This window comes from Erpetoichthys calabaricus, chromosome 5 (assembly GCF_900747795.2).
Source record: "Erpetoichthys calabaricus chromosome 5, fErpCal1.3, whole genome shotgun sequence".
NCBI lineage: Eukaryota > Metazoa > Chordata > Cladistia > Polypteriformes > Polypteridae > Erpetoichthys > Erpetoichthys calabaricus.
Window position 1 is genome coordinate 178,058,119 of NC_041398.2, and position 22,814 is coordinate 178,080,932.

Here is a 22,814-nt window from a genome sequence, read left to right on the forward strand (position 1 = left end):
AAAACAGTACCACACATGCTTACTGTATGTTTGAAATTTTTCATATGTTTAAAAGGTCAATTTAAGTCTACAGCATAATTAGGTATAAAGGTAATTCCTTTATTCAGTGTGCCTTAATACTTGGCAGGAAAATACTGCAGACAAAAGTAATGTCATGTTGCATAAAAAATATTCATATATATTTCTAATGAGATGCCGCAAAGCACTTAAAACCTTCTGGTTCACTCTTTCTCCTTCTTCCTACCAAATGACTGCTTGTCCCCGGCTCAAGCCTTGGTCACTTTATATCACCAGATTACCTGTGACAGTTCTTGTTCATTGGCCATAAGCCTTGGAGCGTCTTTATGCTGTAAATGCATTCTGCCTCACAAGTGCAGCCACAGAGTTTTCTTTTATGAAATAATAATAATAATAATAATTCATTACATTTATATAGCGATTTTCTCAGTACTCAAAGCGTTATCCACACAGGGAGGAACCGGGAAGCGAACCCACAATCTTCCACAGTCTCCTTACTGCAAAGCAGCAGCAAAACAGATAGAGTGGATTTTTTTTCTTTAAAATGTTCTGGGCAAATCTCAAGCAGTTCTCATTGAAGAGTTTATAAAATAAATACAATATGCATAGATTGAAATAATAAAAATGAATGTTCTTTTTTTTTTTTTCTCCCACAGGCAGTTGAAAATCTGAGTCTGGTAGATGCTTGTGCTTTGACATACTACAAAGAGCAAAAATTAATCCTTTTCATTGTAGCTGCTTCACAGCAAGCTGATGTTGGCAAAGACGTTTACAGGGACCTGCTGAAACATCTTCCGGCTCATGCCATTCCTGATGAAGTTATGTTAGTTAAGAGTTTACCCTTTACATCACATGGTAATTACTGTTGTTATACTTATTGATGTTTGGAGTGCAAAGAGAAAGTAGTATAATAAATGTTAAATACATGGCTTTCCTTTCTTATCAGTTATTCAGGTTTAGTTTTTGTTTCTAAAAGGGAAATTTATACACAATAAAGTGTTTGTGTGAAAATTGTGAAATGCACAAGTTATCAAGTTAAGAGCATTTACCGAAAGACAGTTTTATTTGAAATATTATTGAGGTCCAATAAACTGTCTAAATGGGTTGAAGAATGAGCAGTAAGATTGTAATGGCAGATATTGCTAATGAAAAATCAACAAGAAACCAGCATAACTATATTTCATAAATTCAGTTTAATGAAAATACTACATTTTCAGTGAAATACTGCAGTACAGGTCATAAAACAAAATCATTTTAAGATTGAAACAGTAGTATATTACTGATATATGTATGGTTGTCTTTACTTGTTTTTGATGCTCAGTTTTAACTCCTCTGTGTGTTCTCACGTTTTTTTTTTTTGGTTTTTTTTTCTTTGGTCTTTATGTTGATATTCCAATGTCTGGTTTCAAGGGGGGTCTTCAGTTAGCTCTATGTCTAATTTTAGTCACTTAAAGGGGTGGTCTTCTAACATACAGTAATAGCACCCAAACCAAGCTTTCCTTACTTTCAGTCATCATTGGATATTTGTACATCCATGCTTATAAAAAAGTGTCAGCTGGTGGTTAATATCATTTTGCATTGGAAAAGAAGTAATATTTATCAAGCAAAGGTGGGTTACTGTAGTTTGTTTTTACAGAATTACATCCATACTTTTGACATTATGCACCACTTTTAAGTCCCATTGGCTCAGCTGTAATGATAATCATGTTATCCAGGGTTAGTCTACAAGCTACAGTTGCTTACCAAATATAGTAAGTGATAGTTTGTCATTAAATGGAACATACAGTATTTCTACTGTATTTGAGTACTGTTAACCACAAAAGTAGCACAGTTTTAAAATAAGTAACAAAAAATATGGTTTCTGAAATTCTCATCCACACGTATCAGTCCCAGAATGAATATATATATGTGTGTGTGCGTGTGTGTGTGTGTATAAATATATATATATATCTCTCTCTCTCACTATCTATCTATATATATATAAGTTTGTAGTTAATACAATATTGCCACCTGTTGTTTTTTTTCCTTTGAAACGGAGGTTGTTTTAAAAGAGTCTGTAGAGTGGTGGTAACCTCTGAGTGTATACTTAATTTAATAAATTAATATTAATTATATTTATTAATTTGTTAATTTTAAGGTCATGTGTAGACTTCTCAATATAAAAAGAAAGTACAAAAAAGATGATTTGTCCAATTTATTTAAATACAATTTGATATTTAGTAAATGTCATGCGCATGTCTCTCTAGAATATTATCAATTACAGTGCATGTAATCTGAATTTGGTTCACACAGATTTTTGAAAATCCTTTAAGGTGAGTTTCACTTGCTCTTCATACTGTTCTTTTCTTATGCCTTTATTATTAAACTGGTAAATTTCACTCCTGAAAAATAAATAAAAATCATAGAAGAACAGTATTTAATTTAGTACAAATTTAGTAGCTGTGAGCCCACATTTTATATATGAGAGGGATACAAAAAACAGGAAATAACAATAAATATCCATCTTTTTCATTTAGATTTATTGAATTCAAGCTTTACTGCACTACACATCAGTTAGGCACATAGTACTGTGCAAGAGCCTTTGGCTGAGTTCATTTGCATGAAGTCGGAGAACTTGGCACAACTCCACTGCAGACTTTGGCTGTCTTACTTGACAGTCTGGGATTGCTTGCAGAGATAGAAGCTTGATGATGTTGAGATCAGGGCTCTGTATGAACTATGCAGATAATCGGAAAAGTACATCAATGTAAGTTTTAAACGTCATAGATTTAATACTGTACAAACCTCCAAAAAGGCATAAATTATAAAATATCCTGTTATTATATTAGAATTGTCATTTAAACAAAAGCAACCCAAGTGAAAACGCAAAATGTCTACGTATGAAGTTTCAAGTGCTAGACATCTCAATTTTAACATGAGGTACACTGCGTTGTTGTGTCTGGTCTGGTCTGGTAGGCTACTTCACAGTTTCTTTAGCAGCCCTGATTATTTAGAGACTAGTGCTTTGGTTGAAATGTCAAAAGACTACAGAGAGACATACCATTCCCTACCATGTAATTGCTTCCCCTGGTAACTTGATAGTTCGTCAATAATAAACAAAAATTTTTTTGTAAAGTGCCTTTAAGGACCTGAAAAAACAAAATTCGTACTTCTACCAGATATATATCTTTACCTTTGCCCAATACAGCAAAAAATTCATTAGACTATTTATTTGACATCCAACAGGACTCCCTAATAAGTAGCCTACTGTCTTTCTTTGGAGCCTGAGTGGTTGCATGCTCAAAATAATTTTTCATTTTATGTTTTGCTGAACTTTTGACATAGCAGTTCCAACAGGTCACTTCTAAGTAATTTGTTTCATTTTATGTCTTTTCACCATATATGTCAGACTTAGTTGAAAGGTGACTTTCTTAATCCATCTTGTATATCTTTACATTTTACATTTGTACAACATTCTCCAGTAGACTTTGGCATAAAAACAGGATACTATTATTGTTACTGTACGCCATTGTGAACATTTCACATTTTTCGACATGTATCACATCATGGGGTTTCAAAACAGCTGCCTCTGGACACATGTTCAGTCACTGAGATTTAATTGAAGTAGCTATTTGCTTCCTCTTCAGACCTCTATAGACAGTAGCATTTCAGGGTGCTTCTTTACCAAGTTGGGTTAAATCTCTCTCTTTATACGTTTTGTCAGATACTGTAATTAAGGTAATATAGTGCGATAGAGATACTGCATTGTGCTTGCATATTGACATTATTGATAATTGCCTTTGTTTATTTCTGACTTTCGTTAGTCAGACTTTGGAATTAATGTATAACTGACTGATAAATACTATTCTGACTCATTCAGCTTTAGAAATTGTAATTTTAGGAGCAGTTACTTTGAAGTAATATTTTGATTAATAGTGAAATCATAAAAAAATTGCATTTTTTATGCATGTTATGTTTTGCTCTGTTCTTATATACTGTATGCACGTATCTTAGAGGGAGTATTAATAATGAATTGTTGTTGACATGGGTATGTAGAAGCTCATTACAGATAATACAATTTTCTATAATTAAGGTAAATGATTTAAAGTCATTTTTTTATTAATGCAGCAGTTTTTATGAACAAAGTGATTTCTGTTATCAAAATATTATTTAACCTTGTGTATTATATATTTAGGAAAGATTGACACAAAGGATCTCATTGCTCTTTATGAGTCTAAAATAAGAGCAGCTGAGGCGCATACTGAAGTTAAAGGGGAAAATGAACTATGGGAAAGTCTACAAACGCTATGGAAGGTAAGAATGTACTCATCTTTAAGTAGTTGGGCTGTGTTTATTGGGATTTTAGTTTATTTTTGGTAGCCATTTAGTACAAAAGGACTTTCATGTTGTAATTGGATAAATTTTGCAGGAACTTGACATACTCACATTTAACTTTTTAGTGTGCAGTTGTAGAGAAAAGCCAAGCAAAATGACACCTTTTATTAGTGTGCAGTTGTAAATTACTGATGTAGAGAAAGAGGTTATTCTATTACTTTGTGAGCAGAAAATAATTATAAAGAAGTGAGGCACTGTTGGCTGTGTTTTAGTCTCTGTTCCAAAATCGGAGTCTTAATCGAGTTTAAGTCATAATAATTAGCTCCTTCTTTGCATTACTCTTATCAGGCTGTTTGGTCAGAAGTATAAAGCTCAGATAAATTGCATTTTACCCCCAGGCACAGTAGACTATGACTAAGGAGTTTAAATCTTTTAACGATTAACATATCTAAAATCCATTCATTCTCTTTCTAAAGCTGATTTTTCACTTTTACAACCCACAGATAATAGAAACCTAGTAGCACAGAATGCAAGGTAAAGATACATGGTGCCTTCTGCTCAATTCCAGTCAGTCTTAGGATACATCTCCAATTGATTACATCACACTTACTTTCAGTTGCTTTTTGACCTATCATATACATCTTTTGACATGTTGAAGGAAACACAAATGCCTGGAGAAAAATCGTGTGCACACAGAAAGAACAGGCCGAGAATTGAATCCAGCTGGATTGTAGTAGAGCTAGTCAGTATACTGTAAACTAACATTTGAAAATATTTAAAGTGTTAGAAACATGTAGAAAATCTCATAGACTTAATGAAAGTTTACTAGAAGTAATAAAAATGTTCCAAGCTCTGAAAGATTAATGGGCAGTAGATATGTCATAATACCAGAAGTTTTGTATTTGATACCAAAACCAGTGAAATTTTACAATAATCAATACCTTTCAATACCAAGGCAAAAACAGAAATTCCATTCAATTTGTTTTTATTAAAATACCTCTATTAAAGTGAACAATATTGTAAATTTTTCTGTAATACAACATAAAATATATAAATAATAACAGTAACTTCAGCATTAAAATAGTGATATATCCGTCAAGTAGTTACTCAACTATCATTTAAGTAAATAAATGTTGGCAGTAGGATTTCAAATTTAAAGTGTGGCTGAGATGGGGATCTGTTAGAGAATTATTGGAAGGTAACTGTAGTTAAGTATTTTTGGCTTGCAGTGCACATTGAAATATATAAGCATTAGTTTTAAGAAATTTCATGAAGAACTACTGAAATGGTTAAGTCCACACAAGACAAGTATGTACCAAAGGAAGGTTGATGTTGTCATATATAAAATTCACATTGATATCTGCAGATGTCCTGTAAACACCAAGATTGGACAGTTGTTATATATACAAACATTTCAAGGGTGATGACTAAATCCAAAGAATAGTAGAAGAATCGAAAATGAACCTCTATCTTTTGTGTCTTTGATCGTTCTGTAACAGACTGCTGTGAAGGATGCACCCTATTCAGTTTTTACTGAAGAGTAAATGATGCAATGGACAAGCCTTTCACCTGCTTGATTACTAAGTTAAAAGGGTTTTGTCAAACTTGTGCTGGTAGAGGATAAGTTTCTTTAATTAATGTGTTTGATTTCTACCTTAGGTCTCCATAGTGTAACAACAAATCGAGGGTTTATAATCTTGGGGGGAGGGTTTCAGCACAGGGTTTATAAGGAATGATATCCTCCTGAACTACCTGATTTATCTTAGCTTGTGCACATTCTAAATTTATTCCCTGACATCTCCTGTCCAGTTACCGAAAAGCTGATAAATAGCACTTAAATCAAATACTAACATAAGAATTTGAACATTATATACACTTTGTTAAATTTGTGAATTCCAAGATATTACAGGATATTTCCTTTTTAACCTTGTAATGTTTTAATTTTCCAAATCTGTCCCTCCATTTTTTTTCCTTTTGTCCCAACTTTAAAGCTTCTTGCGGGAAATCAAACTTATCAGTTTTAAGTGAATTCTTTTTTTCAGAACTCCTATTAAACATTTGTTTGTATTTGTTTTGCAGTTTTCAAGGTTTCTTATATGACAGACCAGACTTTAAATTTGCTTATGCCTGTGTACAAGTCCAGAATTAGAAAACTGCTTGGGCTGTTGCCTATACTCAATAAAATATTCATAACTGTGACACAGCATTAAATTCTTCAACATGCCATTCAAATATAGGATGTGTGCATTTACGTATGGGCTATACGAATGAACATTAGTTTGCTTTCAAAAACCAAATGAATGACAAAAATTCAGTGTTTGCAGATTCATGTTTAGGAATGAAGTACAGTATGCTGTCTCACTTGTCCCGTTAACTGTGTGTTTCAGCGATTATGCGTCTCTATTAACACAGTACATGTTTACATTTGCAAATTTAACATATTTTCCATAATATTGTATATTTTTTATATATTGAAAAAAATACTAGTAAAATTTTTTTTTTTCTTCTACTTTCAGGATATACTTGACCTTCCAACAGATGCAGTCATTGCAGCAGAATCTCTCTTTGTATTCAGTGGTGGGGATTCATTTAAGTCTCTGAGGCTTTTAGAAGGAATTGAAATGTTAACTAGAAGGAAGATACCGGAATTACTAGAAATTATCTTAAATTGCTCCTTTATCGAGCTCTATAACCACATTATTGCAATGATATTCCCATATAAAAATATGGAAAAAAGGAACTCCTGTTTGAAAAGGAAATTTACAGGATCTTCAGAAACTGAAAATCCTCATACCAAATATATTCCAGCTTATGAGGAAAATCGAGTTTTGAACGTTACCGCTGTACACAGGGGTAGCCATTTCCTTTCATTTAATGTTGATGTACCTAAAACCAGTACAAGCTCCGTGTCTCATTATGATTCACATGACTCATTCAGACCACCTTCTGAAGCTTCTCCTCTGAACACTACTGTGGTGATAAATTTAAAAGACAAAGAAGGTGGTTTGGATCAAGCAATGAACAACTCTGTATCTGAGATCAGTTGGTTGTCCAAGAACACTTCTGACACAGGAAGTTTCATGCTTAAATTAAGATGGATGTTAGACACAGGCAAGTGTGTTGATGCATCCCCTCTCCTGCTGATCACTGAAACTGAAAATCTGTGCCAGACTGTCTACATTGGTTCACATTCCCATAGAATGCAGGCAATAGACATGTACTCTGGAAAAATTAAGTGGGAACGCCTTCTTGGAGACAGAATTGAATCATCTGCTGCTGTGACAAAATGTGGACGCTTCATCGTTGTTGGTTAGTTTATCTGTTTCGTCTATTCATATAATGCAGTCACTCAACAACCTTTACAATAATCTAAGAATCTTTTAATGAATTAAGGGTCATGTTCTACACTTTATGATACTTTAATTCTTCATAAATTTTGTTTCTTTAAGCCACCTGGATTGGAATGGCTCTTTTACTTTTTTAAAGGTAATCATCTTGAATACTCTTAAGTTTCACAGTGGCAGTTTACGGCTTACTTTTGTACCATTTCAGGTTATTCATATGACTTGAACTGCTTAAATTTCAATAAAATCTGGATAAATGGTGAGGTTGTAAAACTTTTGGCCGGTATTGAAATTTATATTTCTCTTTGGAAATATTCTTGTTCTATGCTCATTTCAACAAACTTAGTATTAGGGCTGTGAAAGATTTGAGTAAATTGATTGCCATTCAGCATTTTGCCACTAAAATAAATAAATGTGGTTAATATTAATCTTGGCTATAGTGGATTTGTAGAATTTTCTGGACCACGTAACTTTGCGGGTGTGTTACAAGGGAAAAGTTTAAATTATCAATAAATCGACTGATGGTGTCCAGAACACGTTTTAAATACTAAGGAGATGTGTCTTTTAAAATATGCTGCCTTATTGTCCACAGTTTTCCTATTATTAACCTCAAAATGTTGATGCAGGACTACGTGCCACTTAGTTTAGTTGCCTTATCATTCTCCACCACGTTGTATCCTTCCAAATGCTTTACTTTCTATGTGCCACCAGGCATTTTAGCGTGTATAGGAAGTACTGGCAATGAACTTAAAGCCTGACATACTCTTTTTGCCATTAAATCCTGCTGAGAATAGATTGGTTATGCTTACATTTTATAGGAAGTACTGATATTTATAAATGAAATTCCTATGGACAAAGCCAATACAATGGAACCTCGGTTCACGACCATAATTCGTTCCAAAACTCTGGTCGTAACCCAATTTGGTCGTGAACCGAAGCAATTTCCCCCCATGGGATTGTATGTAAATACAATTAATCCGTACCAGACCATACGTACTGTATGTAAATATACATTTTTTTAAGTTTCTAAGCACAAATATAGTTAAGTATACCATAGAATGCACAGCGTAATAGTAAACTAAATGTAAACCTCTAAAAACAGAACTTTTATACATGTGAGCCACTGTCCTGCAAGGACAATTGTGCAGGTAGAAAAGAACTGTAAATCTCCTACTGACCTTTAAGTATTTTGACACTCTTGTTATCCTTCTGCTGTGAAACATTCTAACCTGTCATTGTTTACACATGTCTTAAACAACTATTATCATACACTGATAATTTCTGTATTATCTATATCTATTATTTATTATTTATTATATTACATATCTTACACATCAGTATTTCTGCTACTTCTTTGTCTTGTCTTTGCACAAGGTCTTGTCTTGTTTGTGTTTTAATTTTAAATTTAAATTTTAATTCTATTTTTAATTTATTATTTGCACGTCATGTTGTTACACTGTGAACCCTAAGCTTCGCAATTTCATCTATCTGTATACTTGTATATGGCTGAGATGACAATAAAGTTCAGTTTGACTTTGACTTTGAATAACACTGAGAAAACCTTGAACAACAGAGAAAACTAACACTGCAAGAGTTCGCGCTATAGCGCTACAAACCGCTCGCTAAAAACACTTTTTTAATGAGTTTTAAGCACAGGGAAAAAATGAACATTTGAAAAATCTGTAATTTAATAAACCACCAAGAAAAGTAACATTGCAACAATGCACGCTACGAACCAATCACTGTAAACAGAAGTGAAAACAAAAACAAGCCCAGTGCATTCTTTAACTGCCTTCTCTGCCTTATGCGTCCAGCCCTCTCTCTCGCTCGCTCTCTCTCTGTCGCGTGTGTGTTGCGCTGTCACTCGCTGCACAGGGAGAGACTGAAAACGTACGGAAATCATCGGCGCACACAAACCGAAAGGGAAACTGGCTTGTTCGTATACCGAGTGTGTGGTTGTGAACAGATACAAAAGTTTGGCAAACTTTTTGGTCGTAAACCGATTTGTACGTGTTCAGAGACATTCGTGAACCGAGGTTCCACTGTATATTGATTACTGAAAATAAGACTGATATGAATCCGCACTTTAAATAGTAAAATGAAAAGCAATTTCCCTTTTAAAGCATCCATAAATTGGTTTGTTGTGTAAAAAGTGCAAGGCAGCACCTGAAGGAAGACCAAGGTAAAAATAACAAATAGAGAAATATAGGCTTTGCCATCTCCAGCATCACCACAACTGACAGCAAATACAGTACAATACAATACAATTTATTTTTGTATAGCCAAAAATCACACAAGAAGTGCTGCAATGGACCTTAACAGGCCCTGCCTCTTGACAGCCCCCAGCCTTGATTCTCTAGCAAGACAAGGAAAAACTGCCAAAAAAAAAAAACCCTGTAGGCAAAAAAAATGGAAGAAACCTTGGGAAAGGCAATTCAAAAAGAGAACCCTTTTTGGGTAGGTTGGGAGTGCAGTGGGGGTCAATACAATACAATTTTTCTACACCGAACAACAATTAAAGGATTTCGTGCTAATGAGCTTGACTGCATGTTGCACTGCTGTTAAGTGTATTATGAATCCTAGGGCCTCAATACCACTGGTGCACTCCGCTTTAAGCACTCCACACACTTCGTTAAAGTAATAAAGCCAGAGGGTTAAGAATAAATATGTTTCGTCCCTTGCATGCAAAATTAGAATTTGCATACATAACATACAATACTATTCTCATGAATGTTTTAAACTAATTTATCTTATCACATGATGAGTAATAACTATGAACAGCTATCAAAAATGCAACCTGTATCCTAGAAATATGTTGAATGGATCCGACAAAACCTGTCAACAAAAAAAAATAAGTAGGAATGTGTGGAAGATACCTCAGCAGGAGGCATTTAGAATGAGTGGGCATAGAATCTTGCCAAAAAGCCTTTCCAAAGTGATGTTCCTGAATTTCAGAATTTTAGAATTGCACAGTAGTACTGGTACCCTTCAAATACATCACAGTTGCACCCCAGTTTATTAATGTTTGATATAGTTGGTATCATGCTTTTGTTTAACTCCAGCTGACGTAAGGAGTTTAAATTTGTTTTTAATCTCTAGAGGATTGGCAAGTCCCAAAATTGACCAATCATGTCCCATATACTTTATGGACATGAAACATACTGATAAGGATGGGACATCCCCGTGGGAGGACTGTGCTAAAACACAGTAAATTCCAGTGTCCATGGCATGCCTGTAATCCTAAGGCTTTTGGTGGGTGGAGGCTACCAGCCAAGTTTGGCCAAAATACACTGTCTTGATTGTTTGTTTGTTTGTTTGAGTCCTGCTGTAACATATCTCTCATCTCTCGATATTGTAAACTCACGTTTTTTTTCTCTTTGAAAAGCTACATTTCACTTTCTGTACTCATTGGCTTTAAGGTGTATGCAAGTGACCAGTGTTATAAATAATTGTTTCATATTTAAAGAAAGCGAGTAAATGATGAACTGTGTACCCTGCTTGTCTCCTTTACTGTTTGCAGAACCTGTGTTTCCACACAGACAGAGCTGCACATCTGCATGGGACTTGGACATATTTGACTGTATTCTTGTATTGTGTGGAGACCTGATCAGAAAACGACGCACTGTGGTTGTGTTGTGGCAGGAGGTGGTGGATTCACTGACTTGCCTGAAATTCTATTTGACTCCACAGTGTTTTTATAAACCAAATACCAACAGAACTTTAGGAGGCAGTGTGTCTGTGATAATCTTTATTTACAATAAAAAAAAAAGTTTTATTATAATATTTTTAATATTTTTGTTTGTTTTATCTTTCAGGGTGTTATGATCGCTTTGTTTACTTCCTTGCAGTCACCACTGGAGAAATATTTTGGATGTTTGCCACTGGGGATGCAGTCAAAAGTTGTGCTGCAGTTGAACCTTCATCTGGCTTGGTGTTTGTTGGGTCACACGATCATCATATTTATGCTTTAGACTGTGAGGTAATATATAATAATGACAGCACAGATGTTTACAGATGCAGCATTCTGTGTTTGAATTCCAAGTCCAGTCATTGTTCGGTTTGGAGTTTTCATGTTATTCCTGTCTGCATGGGTTTTCCTCCTATAAAATGGCATTCAGATGGACCCAAAGTTTGTGAGAGCGTGTGTGTGTGTGTGTGTGTGTGTGTGTGTGTGTATGTGCGTCTCATTTGTTGATTGGAGAAAATCTGCTCCCCCTCAATTAAGGATTATACATAGTGGGTTTGTAAAGATATGTATTGGACAAAAATAATTCCATAGTGTCCTTTTAGATTAGATGACATAAAATCAGATATCACACATTTACCTTTTTTCCATTGGAAAAAATAAACTCTGGATGCTACTGCTGTGTGCAGGTTTTGTTTGCAGGTTATTTGTATGATTAGATAAAGATAAGAATTAGAGTGTTGGCAAGATGTTCATATTACAGTCCTAGTTTTAAAAGGCAGGATAGAATCGTGGAGACCATGTCCATGTTTTTATAGTTTGTATGTTTGCTGCCCAGTAATAAAATTGAAAGTTAGGTAGAGCCATTTAGCCTTCTGCCTTAGGTCTTTGTAGGGTCATCCATTGTATATGTGGATGTTTTGAATTCTAAATAAATGAGGTTATGGTTGAATCTAATTTCTTAAAAAAGATCTATTGATGTATATTGGAATATTTTGAAATAAAAAGAGAAACTTAGGAAGGATATTCATCTTAACAATGTTTATTCTTCCAGCTAAAGTGAGAGGAAGGGTTGACCATCTATGCAAGTCTTGCTTAATTGTTTTCCATACAGCCGGCAAAATTTTGTTGATAAAGAGCTTTGTGTTTACTTGTGATGTTTACCCCTAGATGTTTAAACTGATCTGCGATGATAAAAGGGAAGGTGTCCAATCTAATATTGTGTCGCTTGAGAATTCACTTTTAGTCAAATTAATTCTGAGACCAGAAATCTTTTGAAATTCTGTTAGTGCTGGCACAGAATTTTGTGGATCTGATATATACAGTATGATCAGAATCGTGGAGTTAAATATATTAAGGAACATTTCTCAGTTTAGCAGCAGTGTCTCATGAGTAAGCACCGACCCTGACATGACAGATAAGTGATAAAAGAAGTGCCAGGCCACTCATGAGACTCTCTTTCGGTTAAAGAATTACTAATTATATTATAGTTTATTAAAGATAAACAAGGTACTCGTATATATTGTAACAATATGCTATTGTAACATTTTAATGTAATATTCTTTCCTTACTAAACCTCACTTTTTTCAACTGATGGTTTGTTGTTCATGAAAAGGGTGTCATAGGTTAACTTTCTCAAGTGAATGTGGCTCTGAAGTAATTGTTCCCACAATAAACTTGCTGTTCTCAGTGTGGATGACTGGCAATCGCAGTCTCAGTCATTCTCACAGCGACCTTGTGTTTCAGTCTACTATGTCCTGTGGGTTACATGCTTTTTTTTTCTCATTACATTTTCAAATTCAAGAACATTTTATTAGACTGGATGTACTTTTGAGAGAGAGCGTAAAGAGCGTAAACGTGTGTCATTTTTTTTTCCCTTCCTGTAAATTTTTTTTTTTTTTTTTCCCCTCCCATAAACTTGTTTTTCTCAGTCTTGTCACTGAAGGGGTACCATATAAATGCCTGTTTTCTTTCCAATTTACCCTTTTCTGCACAGTCTGTTCCCTTAATTGAATTGTAATTCAGATGAAAAGTAATGAGCAGACAAATTAATGTGGTATCGAAATCACTGTTTACCTTTATCATTCAGTGTTGTCAGCATTTGAAAGAAACCACTGCTTTAGATCATTCCATTTTTGAATTATGTATGTTATTGTCGAGCAGACTTGAAGATGGACCATCAGCATTTTGTTAAAGCACTAAAAGCAGCACAAGTGACAGAGCATACAAAGCAATCGAGTACTGTACTTCCTATTTTTGAACATGGGTGCTTTTTTTTTTTTTTTTTTTTTTTGTCACCATGGTAAGTGGTTATGTGTAACAAAAGCTTTTAAGATGTGTTACAATTATTTTACTATTTCATCACCCACAGGGCCTTGCTCAAGTTTGTGAATTAAAATTCCTCCATGCATTATGTATCCATATTGCAATAGCTAATTGTAAACTGTGGAATCTCCATGTTTTTGTTATTGATTTAAAGTGCAGATTTCTCCTGGGTATGAAATTGGATAAAAGTGCATAGCCTCCAGTCTCAAGCTGGATTCTTTTCTGATATCGGAGCACATGAAATGACTTTGGCTATGTGATGAAAATAAAATGTAAGAAACAACATTTGAATGTTGAATCTTCACACCTGATGATGTGTTGTGTTTGGCTTTTATTGAATCTTTTTTATGTTTTTTGCTTTAAAGAGTTATTTCCCTTTGTGTTCATTGCTGATTTTAAAAAAAAAAAAAGCTTTCATAAAAGAAAATGTTTTATTATTTTCCATTTTTAGAGTAAAAGCTGTGTATGGAAGCAACATTGCAGAGGTACAGTCTTCTCTACTCCATGCCTGAACGCCTCTCCTAGACGGCTTTATGTTGCAACTCTTGGATCACAGTTGCTAGCCTTAAATCCTGTAAGTTTGAATTTGTGCACTCATTCAAGTATAATGACTAAATATATTTTACTGTGGTTTGAATTTAAATGCTTCTGTGCATATAAACAAGTGGTGGAAAATCTTGATCTTGTCATTGTGCCACAAAATGTTACAGGTAGAAAACCGTTTTCTGACAATTTGAAAGAGTCTGAAATAAATAAGTATGACATAAAGCAGAGAGTTGGGAACACAAAAAGAATGGTGTCTGACTAGCGCCCACCTACAGACTCCAAATTGTTTGTAAAATATTTTACTTAGCATATATACTCACGTTTAAGTTCTCCTGCGTATAAGTCGGGACTTAATTTTACCGTATAATTTCTGGTGCTTTATAATGTCGGTTGTATAAGTCGAATGTGGAAAACTGACGCTGTTGGTCCAAGAGATTATGATATGCTAACACCCACCTGAGAGAGTAACCACGGAGCACAGAGTCTTTTTTTCTATGTATTGTGCCTACGTGACCACAAGGTAATACCCAGTAATGCTATTCCAAAACAACGTTTGCACTGATTTCTGTTTTTTGTATCTCACACCCTCATACACCTTTATCGTAAGAATATCCCTTATCTACAATGTAGCATTCGATCAGAAGAAAATATGAAGCTGGTTTTAATTTAAACATCGTTGAAGTAGTGAAAGAAATTGGTAACTGCACTGCTGCAACAAAATTCAATGCGTCTGAGAAACTGGTGCGAGATTGGAGGAGGCAAGAAGATGTAAAAAAAAAAAAAAAATTTAAGTGCCGAATTTTTGAACAGGCTTAATTCATTACATTTATATAATGAATTATAAGCTGGGGTCTAATTTTGTGATCAATTTTGTTGGGTTTCAAGAAATTGACTTATACGTGAGTATATACAGTAAATATATGGATATTTTGTAGAATACAATTGCCCATTTAATTAAGGGCTTCATATGTGCAGTCAATATTGTGTAAATTAGGTTGATAGAAATGAATTATGTTTTTTTTGTGTGTGTGTGTGTGCATAGTTCCTAGGAGGAATGAGCAAAACTAAACATTTATGTGGCTTAGGAGTGGGTGAAATGTCCAAAAATCCATATCACAATGTAATTAAAAATTGTGAGTTTAAATAGATACCAGTGTTTGGAATGAAACCTATTTTTAGCAATTATATTCCTAATTAAATGTGCGGTCAGAGGTGTCTCTTAACTGTCAAAATGCTTGCTAATGCTCTACTACTCAAATCCAATAGCAGATGTTCACGTTTCATCAACTGATAAAAGCACAGCTTCATACTCGCTAACAAAGGTGCCGACAAAATGTGACACAAGACATGTTTTTTTTCCCTTCCCATCTTTCTGTTTGCATGGATGTATCAACTGTAGTGCACCCTGGGTAGTATTCTTGAAGGTGTAGGCTCTCTTATTAATGACTGTTTACACTGAAGTCTGTACAAGAAGACATTACCTTTAAGGCACTAATAAACCAACATAAAATCACATTACCCATTTCCTTTTGTGTGCACAGATTTGCATGTTTTATGTTTAAATGTGTTTACTATTTTTTTTTCTTTTATAATTTTTATCATGCCAGCAAAACTTTGTGTTTTTCCCTTTCGTGTCATATGTCATGTTGTATACCAGATATATTCCTCAATCAGCCAGTCCTAATGTGCCAGGTATATGAACAGTAGTGTGCTGAGAACAGAAGCACCAATAGGATACACCAGATGTTGGCCACAGTCCGGACACCGTGAATCCAGTGGTAGATCTGCTGTCAGAAACAAACCAATTTGCAAAAAATTGTGTGAACAGTGCAGATTTAAGGTGTAATGGTGTGGCATACAATAGTTGTATTTTGTAGACAGTGTGACACCAGTAGGGGGCGTACCAGCCACCCAACCTGACACAGACAGACGCAGGAGGCACACTTATAAAACACAAATGGTTTATTTTGATTTCATCACTCGTGGGTAACGTCTTCTCCATTCCCACGAGTGCACAGCACAGTCACAAGTACAAATACAGCACATTTGAACACAAATATTCTCTTTCTTTTCTCCTTCACTCCTCCTTGGTAAGCTTCGTCATCCACCACCCGACTCTGGCTCCCTGAGTAGTGTCTGCTGGCTTCTTTTATACGTTACATGGAAGTGCTCCAAGTGCCTGATGACCTACTTCTGGAGGCACTTCTGGGTGTGGTAAAAGAACCGTTCATATGCGCTCAGGAGCAGCTGCAGCACCCCATGACGGTACCCCCGGATCCCAATAGGGCTGTATTCAACTTCCATGAAGCCCTGTGGGAGTCCGAGGCACCATTGCAACCTGGGGGGCTGCCATCTAATGTTCCAGGGGAGGTACTTCCCTGACCAGGCTTGCTCCCCCAGTCTTCCCAGCAAAGAGACGTCCTGGCCGTCCATGACAACAGACATTGGGTCATTTTATACAAAGAGTACAAATGAAATGTCAAAAGATATCTCAACTTCATTGCAGATTATAAGAGTCCAATAATGGCAGCAGTGTAAATGTCTGCTAATGAGCTGCTTTAGCAGAATAATGCTGAACCAGACCCATACTTAACTGAACCTTGGTGAGATCAGATGGTCAAGTTATCTGAGTAGATATAATTTTGCATCATCTGTGGATGAAGTCAGCAGGGGTCTTGCTGGGTCCACTCCCTAACACATTTTAGAGAGCAAATGAGAGAACCAATTCACTATTAGGTAGATATCCCAAATAAAGTGTACAACACACCAGCCATGAAATCCTGCAGAGGCTTACAAGAACCAGAAAAATATTTTGCTTGAAAGTCTTGTTGTACTCTAACCTTTCACTAAAATATCAATAATGTAAGACAATCTACAGAATATCATATAAGCATTGCTGTTGAGATCCCTTTACCAAGTATGTAACTGTGGTAACAGACAGACTGACACTATACCTGAATAAAAAAAGAATGATAGTGGGAATGGTAATCTCCTATGAGTTCATTAAAGTTTCTGGTGGTCTGTCCTCATTAATATAGAAACATTAAAGCAATAAATTGTGAAAATAAATAAGCAGTGAACCGCTATAACGATGGCACAGTGGTTTTCTCAGTACCCGAGTCTGAGACATCCATGCTCAGAACACCAGCTACTTCTTTTTGTATGACAGTCAGAGTCTTGCAATGGGATTAGTACTTCCTCTATGAGCCTTTTTAATTTCCTACTTTTTTCTATGTAATGTTTCCTTTATTTAGATTACTTTGTCAGTTGTATACAACTGTATACATTGTATATTTGCAAATCCTTTTCAACCTATATTCAATTGAATACACTATGAAGACAAGATATCGAATGTTCAAACTGATAAACTTTATTGTTGTTTTGCAAATCTTCACTCATTTTGAATTTGATGCCTGCAACACATTCCAAAAAAGCTGGGACAAGGGCATGTTTACCACTGTATATATCACCTTTCCTTTTAACAAACATATTTTTTCAACATATAGGTTGAAAAGGATTTGCAAATCATTGTATTCTGTTTTTATTTACGTTTTACACAACATCCCAACTTCATTGGAATTGGGGTTGTACATCATATTTTGGATTGAAAAAAGAAATGAATTTTATTAATACACGAGATACACTCCTTGCAATGGGCATTTTGAGAATGATGTCCTTGAGAGATGTCGTAGGTATTGTATGTTGAATTCATTTCAATTACAAGATGCTTCTGTACATACAGTAGATTTAAGCTCTGAACCAATAGCCCACAGTTTATTATGGACTGAGCCAGCTAGTTAATTAGTTAAAATTAAAGCATACTGTTGTGTTCTTCTTTTATTTCATTAATGTGGTTAGAGTTTGGGCTTTTGCCAATGATAAGAGTGATTTTTAACATGTAACAATATTTATTTAAAGGTTTTTTTTTTGTTTTTTTTTTTAATTATTTTGTCCTTAACTAAGCTAAGCTGAGCAATAATGTCATGGTATTGATTTATACATTTGATAGTAAGTTTGCTGTATGAAGATGTCACAGTTGCCTGGATGGAATTTTTGTCTTATGTGGCTCTAACCCTATAGACCACAATGCCTACATTTTAAAAACTTTTTAAAATGTTAAAGACATTACCTAAACTAACTAAAATTATTTTTCAAAAATGCTGTTACAGGATAATGGAAACGTACTGTGGAAATATTCAGTAGACAAACCTTTCTTTGCCTCGCCTCGGTGTACTCCGGGGTCTGTTTGCATAGGCTCTGTTGATGGGAGTTTGTACAGTTTCAGCCACTCTGGACAGAAGGTACAGTATGTATGTCGGCTGCTCCTTGACAGGATTTGTTGTTAGTGAGAGGCCTGCCAGTTATTGGATTGTTTGGACAGAGTGGACATACAGTATATTTTAGTGTTTTATATAAATGACTGAATAAAGTGCACACAAAAAAACGTGATTTGGATTTTGGTTTACAGTTTAGTTAAAGTTTTGAAAATGTGCAGCAGCATCTAAATTAGCTAGTCATTTAATGAGTTACACTAAAATCTCCCCTGGTACTCCATTCAACATTAGTTTCTCCATTCCACCCGAACTTGTCTGCTTGGACGTCAGCCCTCACTATGATAGTGAATGGAGTTGGATGGGTGGAATAAAATTTCAAATGCTAGAATAATGTTTATAACTTCCTAACTGTCCTATATCCATGCCATAATCAAATGATTCCTGAGTACAAATTGTCTGCAGAGAGCATACAGATTACATAGATCAACTCTGCTTAATTAATATTTAAATTATTAAGATATTGCCCCTTATGTCTCATAGTTATACCTTTATTTGTAAAATGGATGCTTTGTGATAACATTTCTTTGATTTTTAATTTTATGTATGTCACTTATTTTCAGCTTTGGAATTTTTCTACCAGTGCTCCAATTTTCTCCTCTCCTTGTGTTGTCGACTCCCCTCTACAAGATTACAGAATCGTGTTTGGCTGTTACGACAACTTTGTCTATTGTCTGGATGGTAAAGGTCATTTACTGTGGAAATTTGAGACTAGCTCCAGAGTGTATTCTACGCCTTTTGTTTTTAATCCGACTGATGAAGAAAGGAGATCGCTGGTTGCAGTGACTTCAAATGATGGGAAACTCTGGATCTTAGATGCGGAAAAAGGAATTTTAATGACCACCTTTTGTTTTCCAGGAGAAACATTCTCTTCTCCAGTTGTATGGGGAAATTTATTGATAGTTGGTTGTAGAAATGACTTTGTTTACTGCTTGGAACTCTCCAGATCTGAGTAGGGACTGCTGCTGCAGGTGCAGTTGTGCAATGACAATTCTTTATAAATAAAACCTTCTGCAGTTGTTTTAGTTTTCTTGAATGTTTAATTTTTTAACTAAATCAGTGTTTTTTGACTATATATATTTTTAGTAGATTTAATAGTAGGGAGTAAGCCCAGGAGCCTACAGGGTTTTTCCAGGGTGTGGTCTGTTTCTATGATTTGTGGAGCACAACTGATGTCCTACTATTCATGAATGTCTGTTAGTGAGCGTTACTAAGCAATAAAAACTAATGGCAAGAAAAACACTCCAGATGTAGTGGGCAGATTAACCAAGCTATTAGTTTGCATTATTTGATTGTTTATTTTAGAGACGGCCAAAAGACTATACGTATTATTCAGGAGTCTACAAAAGGTCACTGTTGGTATTGACTGTCAAAATTCGCCAAAGTGTTTTTCACAGCAAATATGATGTATTTGTTGAATATTTTCTTGAAAATTCACCTTGTGGCTGGCTTAGATGACCTTTTTTTTACCTTACAGGTCATAATGTTGTTTTGGTTTTTTTTTAATATATATTATATGTATTTTTATTTTTGGAACATTAGCTAACCATAATGAGAATATTATGAGTATTGCCTCAGGATATACTGTATAATGCCAGTGCTGCAAGGGTAATTCACATACATAATTAGCCATGCGCTGCAGATTTGATCTAAATCAAGCCTTAAAGGAGCCCCCCAACCGTGACCCTGTGAAATAATAATAATAATGAAAAATGTATTACTGTTGACAAGACATTTCCATCTTCTTCATGTGCCCATGCCCGGAGCTGCAACTTCAAACAATGGATCAAGCCAGTCCCATGTTGTGGCTTCACCACATGGCTATGGTGTGCACCAAGACTGAACTCTGTGAGCACAATCATACACATATATATATTTTACCTTTTTGCTGGTTTGTGGCCATTTGTTGTACTTTGTGTGTGGTTGTCATTCCAACTGTGTTATTTTATAGTTTGAGACACTGTGGTGCAGGGGTTAGCACTGCTGCCTCATAACTCAAATCACATTTTTGGTCACAGTAGTTGGTCCACCTTAATTGTTGGCCACTTCGCAAGCCCTTAGGGATAATTATAACACCATTGCAGCATTGTAATCAACTCTTAATTAATTCTGTTCCTCCTTCACCATTGACTTCAGTGCATTTCACAGAGTTTGGTGAAGTTCCTAAACATTTCTGTGATTTTGCTGAATTGAAGGCAAAGTGAATTCTGCAGGATTCACTCATCACTATTCCTGAACTACTGTTAACAAGTAGCTTTCTGAACAATCCCAAAAATATATATGAAAAGCCCAAAGATATGTTTGAATTTATTCATTAACTACACTGGTCTGTATTAAAATCCTTGTAAATGAGTTAGGTTTATTGAATCAATTTCTGATCTCTACCACAAATGGTTACCAAGAGATATCAGATTTAGTGAAAAAAGGCACTTGTTTGAAAACAGTTTTTGTTAAAATAAGTTATGTTTGTTTTATATCATAAGAATTTTGCATGCTCAGAATATTATTTAATGTATATTTTAAGCTGAATAATTGCAGTCTTCCTTATTCATAATGTTAGTTGGAGTGAAAACAACCCCAAGTCTAGTATTTGCTACACATTTTTTACCCTCAGTATTCCCCCCCCCCCCTCTCTTTTTCTTCACTCACAATAGCCAGGGATTTGTATTTAGAAGGATAAAAAGACACCTTTTTATTATTCAGAAGAGAGAAAGTTGTCTAAATAGCTTTTACAGAAACAAGCAAAGTCAGGATGATCGTTCCGTTGTCTTGACCAGACAACTGGTAAGCCAGTGGTGAAAGAGTATACATCCTTCCTTTACTGGAGAAAAAGAAACACGTGTGCCGCAGTTTTCTTGGGGATAAAAAGACAAACTATGAGGAATCTAGTTGAGGAGTTTTATTTTAAACCAAAAATTAGATAAGATTAAGGTACTTTGGATTCAGCATCCTCAGGTAAATGGAAGAACACATGACAGTTTTGACAGGAGTGAAAAGTTTTGGTTTATTTTTTTGGGGCGACCAGTTTGCGTTTAATCTAGCAGTACATCTTGCATAAATAGCGAGCTGTGTGGCTTTACTTGGCGGTCTGTCCCACATATTATCACTAATATTCCATCCATCCATCCATTATCCACCGCTTATCCGAGGTCGAGTCGCGGGGGCAGCAGCCTAAGCAGGGAAGTCCAGACCTCCCTCTCCCCGGCTACCTCCTCCAGCTCCTTTGGGAGGACCCAGAGGCGTTCCAGGGCCAGCCGGGAGATATAATCCCTCTAGCATGTCCTGGGTCTGCCCCGTGGCCTTCTCCCAGTGGGGCATGCCCAGAACACCCCCCCAGGGAGGCGTCCAGGGGGCATCCTAACCAGATGCTTGAACCACCTCAACTGACTCCTCTCAATGCGGAGGAGCAGCGAGTCTCTCCCAGATAACTGAACTCCTCACCATATCTCTAAGGGAAAGTCCTGCCACCCTGCGGAGAAAACTCATTTGGCCGCTTGTATCCACGATCTTGCTCTTTCGGTCACTACCCAAAGTTCGTGGCCATTGGTGAGGGTGGGAACGTAGATCGACTGGTAAATCGACAGCCTCGCCTTTTTGCTCAGCTCTCTCTTCACCACAACGGACCATTGCAGAGCCCACATTACTGCAGATGCCACAATGATCCATTTGTCGACCTCCCGCTCAATTCTTCCCTCACTCGTGAACAGGACCCCGAGATACTTGAACTCCTCCACTTGAGGCAGTAATGTGTTCCCAACCCGGAGAGAGCATTCCACCCTTTTCCGGCTGAGAACCATGGCCTCGGATTTAGAGGTGCTGACTCTCATCCCTGCCGCTTCACACTTGGCTGCAAACCGCTCCAGTGAGAGCTGGAGGTCACTGTCCAATGAAGCCAACAGAACCACGTCATCCGCAAATAGCAGAGATGAGATTCTGAGGTCACTGAACAAGACCCCCTCCCCTCCTTGGCTGCACCTAGAAATTCTGTCCATATAACTTATGAATAGAATTGGTGACAAAGGGCAGCCCTGGCGGAGTCCAACCTCAACAGGAAACGAGCCTGACCTATTACACGGCAATGCGGACCAAGCTCCTGTCTGTACAGGGACTGGATGGCTCGTAACAACGAGCCTTGTACCCCATACTCTCGGAGCACATCCCACAGGATGCTTTGAGGGACAAGGTCGAATGCCTTCTCCAAATCCACAAAACACATGCGGACTGGTTGGGCAAACTCCCATGCCCCCTCCA

General features: G+C 36.1%; 1 protein-coding gene across 1 annotated transcript in view; it reads left to right on the forward strand.

The window, feature by feature from the left end:
- The window catches only part of aasdh (aminoadipate-semialdehyde dehydrogenase), a 40,352-nt gene extending 20,812 nt beyond the window's left edge, over window positions 1-19,540 (forward strand). Inside the window, 7 exon segments of the mRNA XM_028802250.2 lie at window positions 675-873; window positions 4,193-4,311; window positions 6,849-7,641; window positions 11,492-11,655; window positions 14,138-14,260; window positions 18,402-18,533; window positions 19,127-19,540. Of these exon segments, the coding sequence (XP_028658083.2) occupies window positions 675-873; window positions 4,193-4,311; window positions 6,849-7,641; window positions 11,492-11,655; window positions 14,138-14,260; window positions 18,402-18,533; window positions 19,127-19,519 (1,923 nt within the window). The 3' untranslated portion in view covers window positions 19,520-19,540.
- The last annotated feature ends 3,274 nt before the right edge of the window (window positions 19,541-22,814 follow it).